A 12,644-nucleotide genomic window follows, 5' to 3' on the forward strand; every position below is an offset into this window, starting at 1 on the left:
CATGTAATAATTTGAACCTGCAGGGCACTTTGTACTGTCTGTGGTTTGCAGAAAAGGATGCTGTCTGAGCATGTTTTCATGTGTCTGTCACTGCAAATACAAAGTTCCTGGAGATATGCACACATTGTTCTACCCATGAGCCTGAGTTAAGTGTATTTGTTCAAAGGATGTTTGCCAAAGGTTGTTGATTTATTTAGCCAAATGATACTTAAACGAAGTGAAAACTTAAAGTTCAGTCTTGAATAAAAGAAAAGGTTCCCTTTTTTAATCATTAACTTGTTTACAGCATTCCAAAGTTTTTTTGTAAGCTGACTTTATTTATAATTTTTACTTTTTTTTTGTTCATTTATAGCGCAGGAGAGAGCCATAGAGATGTGACAATATGCTTTTCAAGTCAAAGCAGTGGACACTGTAGAGACAGACAGCAGTGCTGTGGTTTGCTCCATTCAAATTACAAAAATGAGTTTCAAGCGCCCAGCAGAGTTTCTCAGGCAGGCGACAACAGATGTGCGAAGAGCCGAGCGGCTGCTGCTTTGCATTCTTTCACACTGATCATTTTCAACAGGCAAGGAAGCAAATCGTGTCCAAACATCACACACCCATTCCTCTCTTTCAATGGGACACTTGTTCATTTTGCTTAATTACACGGAAATGTCACCTCATGTACACCTTCAACGCAAACATAGTAGATAAACATACAGTTTGTGTCTCTATTTCATAAGTGGAAATATAGAGACGTGAAACTGGAGATGAAAAGCTTTTTGACAAGCTATACAAAAGATAAAGAGTTTACATCTTAAGACATGATCTGCATTAATTTAACCATTACATCTGACAAGACCAAAGCAGTACATATTCATCCTCAGGCAGCAATGCTAGCACAAAGTGTACACCTCCAGACTGTCCTGTCAGTCACTTTGTAGCTGTTATAAAAGATCTCTTTCTTGCTACTGTGAAAATCAGACATTGTTAGGGGCTCGGCTGCTTGTTTGTTACAAGTGATTATTAACTAAATGTGCATCAATCATCTGCAGAAATAACTTTTTCCTGTCTGTAAAACAAAATTGTCAGCAGCAAAATTGAGTTTAAAAGTAGAACATCAGCAAAGAAAAAAGACTTATTACCTGTGAATTAGGGCTGCACAAAAAATCTTAAAAAAATCGTGATCTCGATTCACACATACACGTGATCTCATTTCCACACATAGCGATTCTGAAGCATTTTATATGTCGAGCTGAATCACAAACAAATGCTCTTATTTTCCTCCCGGATTTTTTGAGGCGTCCCCAAATGCAGCACTTGATTCAGCGGAGGAAGCCCGCCTGCAGTTGAGTGTTTGGAAGGAGTGAGTGAGAAGCCGTTTTTAGACAGGGCAGCAAGCCGCCAATCTGCCCGTCCTTTTGGCGGCTAGGTCCGTGGTCCGCCGATTTGCTGCCTCGGAGGGTACACTTATTTCCACCTCGCCTGCTAGATGGGCAACTGAACAGCCACTGAGATCCCGGAGATGCTAGCGTCTCCTGGATCTCTAGTTTGTTGTTGTTGCGCAAGCTAGGAATGGTCGCTACTTTCAAATTAAAAGCCCCCCTGCTAAGAACCCAGTTCTAAACTCCAATGGGGTGCAATGTAAAGCTCTTATTTTGAAGACAAATTCGTTGTCAATTGTTCACAGCCCAGCTTCGGGCTTCACGTCACGTCACATGTTTTCGGCCGACCCCAGAGGCGACTTTTGGAAAAGGAGGAATATTACGCCTCCGTTTTAGAAAGCCGACCACAGCAGCTATCACATATCACCTAGCCAAGGATACGGCCCCAATAAACGCTGTACAACATGAGGATTAAAGGATGCCCTCTCATCTTGGAGACTAATTTTTTTTTTTTACTTTTGTAAAAATAATTTCTCATCCTATGATAGCACTTCAACAAAACAAAAAAAACATAGTAGAATGCCTCTGCCATACTACAATTTTTTTGTTTTGTTCAAGTTCATCAGTGCAATAAACATTTTGTGAAAAAAATCGTGCCAGAGAATCGTGATCTCAATTCTAAGCAAAAAAATCGTCATTCACATTTTTTCCAGAATCGTGCAGCCCTACTGTGAATTCACTTTTCGCTCAAAGAATCGATTATTTGACTAGGTGTAGCTAGCTTTCCTGCCACCGTACAAATCATCCTGAAAATCGCCTGTGGATTTCTGGGATGGTGAGGGCAGCTGTGTTGTGTTTATTTTTTGTTTTGTGGCTGAGGGCTGGTGCTGGTGGGATCCACAGAGCTGCGCGGCACAGACGTGATGACATGATCCGCCGCAACAACTGCATCCCTGGCCCAGTTTATCCTCTTACCACTGAAAGGACAGTAAGCCAAAGCTGCATCGGTGCAGGTCAGGAGGGGTGGAAGTGCTCAGAGGGGCTGTATCAGTTTGGGTGCTGTTGGCACTGGAGCCAATGTCGCGTGCTTTTGCTTACAGGCAAATGTGGGAGTGAGCAGTTGGGTTTGATACAGATTGTCATTGTGTTTCTCTTCCCTTTTTCAGGTGGTACGAAGAATGATGTGGTTGATGGACCATGTGTTCAAATACACCAACTTTGGCCTAGTGTCCCTCATCCATGGGGACTTCTTCATCAGACAGGTAAGACACCTGTGATGGCACCAAATGTCTTGGTACTGGGTGTGGGGGTGTGTGTGTGTGTGTGTGTGTGTGTGTTTTTAGGGAAGGCTGTTTTATCAGAAGAGAAAGATCTTTAATTACTTATTTTTTTATGCCATAACAAACTAAATAAACGAACTGACCTTAAAGGGATATTCCGGTGTAAGTTTAATCCATGGTCTAACACACCGTGACACCAAGTAAGACCCCCCTCAAGAGATCAAGTTTGCAGACGGCTAGCTTAAGTAGTTTTAGCAACCTCAGAAAATGACCGCACGATAACAATACATTGCAGTATATGCCTCCAACAAGAAACCACCATGCTGATCGATTACCGAGTACTGTAGCGTTCCGCAGCTCAAGGATGAAAATGTGTGATTATTACTCTATGGAAATGTAATCAAAGTTTATATGTGTCTTGCCTACCAGTTTATAACAGTTGTTATCGAGAGCAGACAGGGAAAAGAACGGAATTGAGCATATCTAACCGCACTCGGTAATCGATTCACAAGGGCTTCCCCACAACAGGAAGCTGCGGCAGGAGAGCGGTGAGTTGTGTTCACTTTACAATAGCAATCCGGCTAAGCTAGTGGAGGTTTGATGCCTGAAACTATATGCTGGGGCCCTATTTGTGCTCTTGCTGAAGTTTGGTGCTGTTCTGAGCATTATTTGTGGCTTTTTGATGGTGGTTTCTTGTTGGGGGCATATACTGCAATGTATTGTTATCGTGCGGTCATTTTCTGAGGTTACTAAAACTACGTATGCTAGCAGCCTGCAAACTTGATCTCTCGAGGGGGGGTCTTCCTCGGTGTCACGGTGTGGCCATGGATTAAATTTACACCGGAATATCCCTTTAAAGCAGGGGTCCCCAACCACCGGGCCGCGGTGGTCGGGGACTGTTTCAGTCACGGTACACCCTAAAAAATAAGCCCTCAAGCTCGCTAAAATAAGTGTAAAACAAATGTCTTCGGAGAGCTACTTTGAAAAAAGAAAAAAGGAATTACGATGAGACGGAAGAAGAGGGAGATGGACAACTGTATTCAAGTTGGCTATTAAAGTGGCTGAACTGCAGCTGCGGGGACGGCGAGTGGACAACTGCTGGAGACTGCATGTTACCTTTGTAAGTTATGTAGCAGAAAGGAACACACTTCGGGTGTTTATGCACTTTGTTGTGTAATTTTATTTACATTTTATTATTTACGTTTTATTTCTTCAAAACTATACAGTGCCCCCTTTAAAATACCATTAAGAATACATGCAAAACAAGTTTTTTGCTGGTGTATAGGTGAGATATAGTACCAGATATAGTCATATGGGATAAAAGCACTTAAACTTGTTTGTTTTTGCCGTAATCAGAAGTTGTTGACATTGACACGCTCTGCTGCACATGGTTAACACTGAACATATTTAGCTGCTTGTCAGTTTTTTAATCCGTAAATTACCCTCAAGGCTCCGTCTGAGTTATTGCTTGGATGTGAACGACTACTTCCCCACAAATATCAACACCTTGTTTTTCCCTAAAAGTCTCAAGATTAAAACGCACACCCTCAGGCCAAAACCCAAGTCTTCTGACCTCCAGGCTGCTGCTGCCTTCTTTTTCTGCACTCTGCAGAGTGGAGTCGCTATCCATCTGCTTGTCCCAGCTGGACTGCAGATATGTTGGTGGGTTTCCTGCGGCCATGGTGTCCTCTGAGAAGGATAAACGGCAGTGGACAGTATTGTGGGAGGTCTGCTCGGCCCCGCTGGGTCAGACTGACCCTCTTGTTGTGGGGGCAGCTGGAACAGAGCAGCCTGCTCTGACAGGCCTACACATAGAGCCTACAGGGCTGTTACTGGTCAGGGAATTCCTGGAATATCATGCAAGTTTGAGAGGGTTAATTCTAGATAAGGAACCCTGCAGATTCATTGCATCCCAAAAATAAGATTGGGTGGATCCGCTCACATTGATTGAAAGAAAATTGATTGCAGTGAATTTGCGTTATTGGGATACACATGATAATTGTATCCTCATGAGTGAATTGAATAAGCTGTTTAGCCTGCTAACCTACAGTCCATTGGCCACAAGTCTTTCCAATATATACAAGTTCTATATTAAAGTTAAATTGGATGTGCAGAAATACCATGGCTTCCAAACTAAAGAACGGTGATGGAATAGAATTTCTTTCCCACCACAAAATGTCTTTGGAATATTTTGATAATGTCCTGAATCGCAATTCCTTTTTACTAGCATAATTACTACATTTAAAACTTTCATATCATCCCATCTAATAAGATCCTGAGACAAGTAAATGGGTTTTCCTGTGCAGCCCTCAATCTCCTGCTGGCTGGCTCAGTTGGCACTCAGTAATCAAAACTTTGTGAGCCTCTGCCTCAGATGTTGGTAATGAGCTGATCTTTTTTTTTTAACCTTATTTACTCTATGCTAAAAACAAGACTTGCTGGCACCAGCTCCAATTGGATGAATATTTAAAACGTTAAATGACAGCACTGCTGCTGATAGGTCGTCTCTGTTGATTTGTTTTGTCGGGAAATTTAATGAAAATCCCTCTCTCACTTTTTGAGCTGCAGAAACACCACGGCCACAGCGAGCGGGAATTAGTTTTTTTAGGTCATGGAAATGCTTCGCCGTGGAATTGCATCACATCAGGCACTGTGCCGAGGGTGAAGCACCCTGAGCCTGCAAACAGCCAGACGGGCTGCAGCAGGCTCGGCCATTTCTGCCATCCTCTCTCCCTCTCTCTCTGCAAGGCCCTCTGGCATTCTTGTGTGTGCATTCTTGACATCCTTCCCCAGAATACTTCACACATCCACACAGCACAGCAAGCATCTGCCCCTGCCTCCCAAGCATCTGCTGTCCACTCAGGCTGGCAGACATCTCTCTAACATCATTATGCTCAGCACAACACGGCAGGCTTTGATGGCTCTAGCTCAGTCACATGTGGTACAGGCCAGTAATTGAACTTTTTTCCTTGGTCGTGTCAGTTTTCTCAACCTCTGAAACTTGGGAGAGGCAGCATGGTTTTTCTGGTCACAATTAACACATCTAGTTATACAAAATCCTCAATGTGGATCAATTCAATCTGGCATGTACAATATACTATGTTTGAATGTTCAGTTTTACACATTAGAAAGTAGAAAGTGCCAGATTACATGATTGGGAGAAGAAACAGGAAATGGCATAGAAACAAAAGTTTAGCATCTTTTTTTTTTTATTTTTATATATATCAGCAAGTTTGAAAGGGGTTAAATCAATTTATCTGGCAAACAAGTAAGACAAGTTCCCATGAGAGGAAATTATAGGGACGAGGTGTAGTTTTAATTAGCATTAGCTGCTTTGATGAAAAGAAAAACTAGGATAGTATTTGCCTGTATAAATGCCTGCAGGTAACAGAAAAGAAGTGGAAGTCTTGCTATGCATGCTTCTGAGACTATATTGAAATAAATGCATAAAATAAGTTATTTGTAGGCGTACCTGTGCACCTGAATTACATTTTGAAACTATAAAATGAGCAACATGATTTTTTTTTTTATTGCACATGTATATCTGTTTCAAATATCAGCTGACACAGTAAACGTTCTTGATATTTTGATCCTTTTTAAATGACCCCAAGCATGTTTTTCTGCCTTATATTCTTGAAAGAAAAAAGGTGTCATATCGGCGTCAACCTAACCTTAACCCCATATCCATCAACATAAATGCCTGTGTATATGTTGGTGTATATATCATAATGTTTTACTTCCTAATGTCAGCGTTGGCTCAGGAAAAAAACAATATCAACCAGGCTCTAATCTAAAATTACAATCCTGCTGTGATAATATAACTTTATACAAGTTGTAAGGTTGAGCCTTTGTTGAAGGTGTTCGTTTTGGAGGCTGCAGTTTTTGGTGATGTTTAATGTTTATGTTTCATGCACCTCTCAGTATCCAACCAGATACACTTCAACAACACCACAAACTACAGCCTCCAAAATAACTGCCAAAACAGTTTAAACAAAACTGGAACATGACACTTTCATGAGAGGAGGATGTGCTACAGGACTGCTGAGTTAGACTGTATACGTTTAGGTAGGGTGTGCCTAATAAACTGGCAACTGACTATTTCCAAGTGATGAGAGCACGTGAGAGCTGGAGCAGCTCTGGTTGCTCATTTGAGGGACAGCTGGCTTACTATCAGAGACCTTCAGCTGTAAGATAAATCATTTGATAACTCGGCCAGATCTAAACCAAGTTAATTCATTAATTTAAAACATATATGTATATTCTTGTGACACTGTGACATCAAGAGAGAAGCTCAGTCTGACTCTAACGGCACCAATGTGGAGAATGTTTCCTGTAATTCACGTGGCTCATATAGCTGCAGTAAACGCACAGGAACGGTCTCAAGGTCATATGTAGGTTTGTGATGTGTTTGAATGCCTCTCTCTCTCTCTCTCTCTCTCTCTCTCTCTCTCTCTCTCTCTCTCTCTCTCTCTCTCTCTCTCTCTCTCTCTCTCTCTCTCTCTCTCTCTCTCTCTCTCTCTCTCTCTCTCTCTCTCTCTCTCTCTCTCTCTCTCTCTCTCTCTCTCTCTCTCTCTCTCTCTCTCTACAAAAAAGTGTAATTTTCAGCCATTTCACTCGTCTTGTAAACAGCCAAACGACATAGAGCTGCACAAGTGCTCACATGCCACAAACTGAGTTCTGCCCAGCTATGCTAATGCATTTAAAATGGCTTTTGACCGGGCCTAGCTAAAAAATCAATCCTGCTCCTCCTCGTCCCGTCACTGCTAATGCTCTTAATGTTGTCAAGGCCATCATTTTTGCATCCATTTTCAGTAGTGCCATTACTGCTGCTCTGAGTGCTCCACAGTGTTACTGCATCTAACTTTTGGTGTGTGTTTGCTTGTTTTCACTTGTTTGGTCATTGCTTTGCTGACAAAAACATTTATCTAATCAAGTGAATGTAACACTTGGCCTCGATCAGTTTGTCCCCTTAGGGCAAATAAAGAAACTGTTTGAGCTAATTGCACTTGTTTTGAATACAGTCGCCTAGTTTTTAGCCCCGTTTATAGAGCGCTGGTGGTTTGAAACACTGGAAACTCTACTGTGATACCTTTGTCACCTGCAACTAAATATTAAATTTAAAATTAAACTGTTCTTGCATCATTTATTCACCTGAAGTATGTCCTTTCTCTCTACAGGGTAAAGCTCACCGAGACAAGCAGCTGGTCTACCTGAAAGATCACCTCGACAAATACTACCACAGCCGTGACAGGAAGTGGATAGTGCTGTTCCCAGAGGGCGGCTTCCTGCGCAAGCGGCGGGAAACCAGCCAGTTGTTTGCCAAGAAGAATTCCCTCCCCCACCTGACCCACGTCACGTTACCTCGTCTCGGGGCCACCCACGTTATCCTGAAAACCCTGTCAGCCCAGCAGGAGAACGGCAGCGTGGGCGGCGAGACTGGGACCCCTAACCAGACAGGTAACCAACACACTCACACAGACACACAAGTTTTCTCTGGCACAGGAATGTTTGTGGGATCTATTTGGATCAATGTGGTTTGTTCTAATTAGGACTAGGTTGTATTAGTGGTGTGTTTTTAAGGGTGTATTAGGGTATTTTATGCCTTGATTGGAGAGAAGGGAGTAGATTCAGACAGGAAATGAGGAGAGGGATGGAGACATGTGACAGATGTCCTCAGTTGCACTTGGTTTCAATTGCATTGTCTGCCCCTTAAACCCTAAACCTAACCTTCAGTCATGTTGTGCCATGCTTACAAAAGCTATATCCATTAATTGTAATAGGGATGCATGATTGTCATGGCTGAAAAGATGACTTCAAAAGATGAAGTTCCTAATCTGTAGTTTATGCACACCTTAGGGTAAGAAAGTTCACTTTATTGTAATGTAGCCTTTATCGAAAAGGAATTGAAAACACTTGACCATGTCCCGACATCCATAATCTAAGACAATATATAATCTAATATCACATAGTTTTGAATGTTTCACCCTGAAATTGAGAGCTATGAATCAGTCTGCAGTTGAGGTCAGGCCGCCTCTTGTTTGACTTTAAAGTCCGTGTAAACCAAAATCAGCCATTTTCTTCTAAACACATTAAACGGGTCATAAATGTGTTTACTTAAAACATGTAAAAGCCATTCGGCCATGTAGAATTTAATTTTGGAGCTAGGCTCACAAACAGTTTTTCAACATTTCTGTGTTCAGGATTTAATGGGCGGGTCAGAAATCATGCAAATCATGGCCGCGTTACATAACGCGGCCATATGATTTGCATAAACCCCGCCCTGCTGCGGAAGTGGTATAAATGTTCAGCGCATCGGCTTCAGCGGTTCTCCCACTCACTCTCCAGTTTCGGATTGCATTGCTTACAATAGTTTGCAGCTAGCTAACCAGCCAACCAGTCAGCTAACCAGCCATGTCTCCTCCACATCGCTCTGTATCTTTCCTGGATGCCACAGTGTGCAGGGTGACTGCGCTGTTATCTTATTTAAGTTTCCTTCGGATGAAACGTAAGGAAACGGGGGAGTCCATTGACGCTGGTCAACTCCGTCCCGGCTTGCATCCTCTCCTCCGCCACGAGGAGATGTGACCGCTGCTGACCGCCGCTGACACTCTCCGTCCTGCTGACGGCGGGTCCCACCGGCATGATGTGGCCGCGCCGTCCCGCTAATGGCGGGTCCCACCGGCATGATGTGGCCGCCGCGCCGCAGCATGCCCTCCGTCCCGCTGACGGCGGGTCCCACCGGCATGATGTGGCCGCGCCGCAGCCGGCCCTCCGTCCCGCTAACGGCGGGTCCCACCGGCATGATGTGGCCGTGCCACAGCCGGCCCTCTCTGTCCCGCTGACGGCGGGTCCCACCGGCATGATGTGGCCGCGCCGCAGCCGGCCCTCCGTCCCGCTAACGGCGGGTCCCACCGGCATGATGTGGCCGCCGCGCCGCAGGCGGCCCTCCGTCCCGCTGACGGCGGGTCCCACCGGCATGATGTGGCCGCGCCGCAGCCGACCCTCTCCGTCCTGCTGACGGCGGGTCCCACCGGCGGTATGTGGCGGTAGTATCAGGGCCGCATTATTGGTGAGCCGTCCCAGTGTGAACGGATAATACGGAGGCGCGGAGCGAGGGCGTGTCGGTCTGACAGTCTAACTGCACAGGTCCTTCACTCAACTAAATACAGAGAATGTCCCACAAAGCAACGTTACATGACCGAACAAAAGTAACGTAGTAACTGTAACTGTCTTTAGCAACTTATGAGGAAAACAAATCCCACAGCTGTATGTGGAGAAGCGTCTGTCCTCCTGTCCGTCCCCTCCCTGTCCTCCCAACTCTTCCTCACATTTCTGCTCACAAAACAGCGTCTGTCACGCTTGTCACAAGAGTGTTTAACTCACCGAGTGTTTGACGAAAATAAATCACCGCGACCGCCAGCCCTCCTGACCGAGACTACAGGGAACTGTCCCCCAGAAAACAGCCTCCGTCCCCGCGAGTGACAGAGTCAGACAGCGTCCTGTTTACTGATGGTGATTATGTATATATATGTAATTTAGCGCGAAAAACTTCACTCCGTCACTTTCCAGGATGTTTAGTGGGTCAGGATCTCAATCAATACACGTTATAACAGCATCTATATGATTATAAACTGTCCGCAGGTTTAGATAGACAAGGGGAACACCTGGGGAACACCTGGGGAGACACCGACGTCATTAACATGACGTGTAGCCCCCGCCGCATGGGCGTGGTTCCAGCGCCTCTAACTGACACGCCCCCAGCGTTTCACAGCAGAAAGAAGTGCTTGTTTTTCCATGATTTAGAGACCTAATTTTATATACTTAACAATTTTTTTAATCTTTCAAATTTGGCTCAGTGGTCAATGATACATGTTTCTTTGGTGTGACAAACTCATAACACAATTTTTTTGCCGCTTTACACGGACTTTAAATCTTATGCAATTCTCACCTCGGTCATCAAATCTTAAACTGAGACAAAACTGCATTTGCAGATACGTTTGCGAAATTTCAGCTGCTACTTTCTTTGCTGTGAGGTGAAGACTTTTAATTTAACAGGAATATGGAAGATGCTGATCTTTTTTCTTTGACAGCCATTAAGTTAAAATGTTAAATGGATTTTGAGTATACTGCATTGGCCTTTTGACTCACTGAATACACATAATATTGGGATTGAATTTGAAGGTGTTCTTTGAAGATTTCTGGGTCTCAAAAAGAAGAATACTTTTACTCGGGAGGAAGAGTTTTTTCTTTACTTCATAATCTCTGTGAACCCTCTTGCTTCAGTGTTCTGTGGTTTTTGATCAGATATTGTTTCATGTTGGTTAGAAGGCTCGGGATGGAGCACGCTTCAAACATGAAGCATTGAGTCATTACCCCTGTGTCTGACTGTCCTGTGGGAGTCCTGTTTTAAATGAAAGGTGACTGGTGGTAAGGATTGCCAGGAGAGGAAAGGGGTGATGTGCACAGAGGTGCCAGAAATTGCATCAAGGTCCCTGGAACCCCAGTGGTTATTTCCAGGAGAGTAATTTTTTCTGTCTGGAGACCAGCCCTAAATACAGCCAGTGAGCAGGAAGATAACTGTGCAATTAACGACCTTACAGAGGAAAATTTGTTTTTTGGAAACTTTGTTTGTTCTCTTTTAAATTATCTTCCAGTTATTACAAATAAAACCAACGTCACCAAAGCTTTGGAACTAAGCAGGGTCTACATTACTTACACTACTGTCGTTATGCCTGTATTTTCATGTGAGAGATCCAGATATTATAGCATCATCATTGTGCAGTGAACGTGATCCAGTATTAGTGCTACCAAAATATATATATTTTTTAAGTTCTTTTTAAGTTTCATGTTAATCTGGAACTAATGTTTTGTCAGCTAATAATAACGCAGCCAAAAAGAAAAATCTTCTGAATTGTTCTAGTTAATAAAAGTAATCATGATAATAGGCAGCTGTACGCATTGTCTTTTTGGATAACTCCAGTCTGTTTTCCAGTTATCAATCCCCTCCCTCCTCTCGACACTAATGCACAGCAGGACTCACCAGCAGCAGATAGGAATGACAACAGATCAGGGCCATCACTCTAATGTAAGAAGCAGACTGTATATTGTGCTTGACCACCAATATTGGCTGCAATAACTGACTCATGGGTCTGAGTCACTGTAGCCTCTCAGACAAAGACTGAATTTTCTGTATCTGAAATTGAGAGACGAAGGTCGCCATGTTTTTCATGCTACCTGGAGGCAGGGCCTTGTGTCAAGAGGGAGGCTTGTCCTCCCATTAACCACTTAATGAACGCCCCCATTTTAAGGTTCTTTTTCCAAAACGACATACCGAAATTAAAAGCATGACAGCTCCCACATAGTTTGAGAGTTTGAGACATACTGACAGAGTTACAGAGGTTGGAACACAGGTTTTGGTTTCCGTCCAATTCAAATGTCAATAAACTGACTAAGATATAAGGGTTCAGGTATGTCTATGGCACAGCAGACACAATTAGGCCATAGCCACAGGTCTCAGCTTGCTACACTCAAAATTTGAAGTCAAAAGACTAAAAAATTGATTTTTCGCAAATTTTTTTCTAAAGGCATGTTTTGCTTGGGTCCTTTCTCTCCAAGAGCGCGTACTGAGATTCAAAGGCTTATAACTTGAGAACCCCTTTACCTAGAAACATAATCTTGGTCTCAAATGAAAGCTAAGACCTTGGGGTTTTGCTTGTAGCTAGTTTTGGGTAAAATGACATGGATATTCCCATTCTATGGACTCTTGGCGAACTATGAAAAAAAGTTGTGGCATGACGTTGTAGCTGTGGAAAAAGGGAACACTCCGAAGGTATGTAGGCATTCTTGCTTCTTGCGGTAGAGGGCTCTTTCTAATGTTGTGTCATGGTGAGTTTAGAAGGCTATTACATGGTCTGGAAATAACTTTTTTGGGCTTAAAATAATCACGACAGTCTCAGCTTTCCAACAGTGAGTATATACTGTTAAGATCAGATGCTTAAAA

The 12,644-nt window shown here is 43.4% G+C and overlaps 1 protein-coding gene across 1 annotated transcript in view; it reads left to right on the forward strand.

Annotated features, from left to right (window-relative positions):
* Nucleotides 1–12,644, forward strand: part of lpgat1 (lysophosphatidylglycerol acyltransferase 1) — a 57,407-nt gene that overhangs the window by 19,087 nt on the left and 25,676 nt on the right. Inside the window, exons 4-5 of the mRNA XM_030404989.1 lie at nucleotides 2,531–2,626; nucleotides 7,822–8,101. Coding sequence (XP_030260849.1) covers nucleotides 2,531–2,626; nucleotides 7,822–8,101 — 376 coding nt within the window. The remainder of the gene's footprint in view (nucleotides 1–2,530; nucleotides 2,627–7,821; nucleotides 8,102–12,644) is intronic.

The sequence above is a fragment of the Sparus aurata genome, chromosome 22, assembly GCF_900880675.1.
Source record: "Sparus aurata chromosome 22, fSpaAur1.1, whole genome shotgun sequence".
Lineage (NCBI taxonomy): Eukaryota > Metazoa > Chordata > Actinopteri > Spariformes > Sparidae > Sparus > Sparus aurata.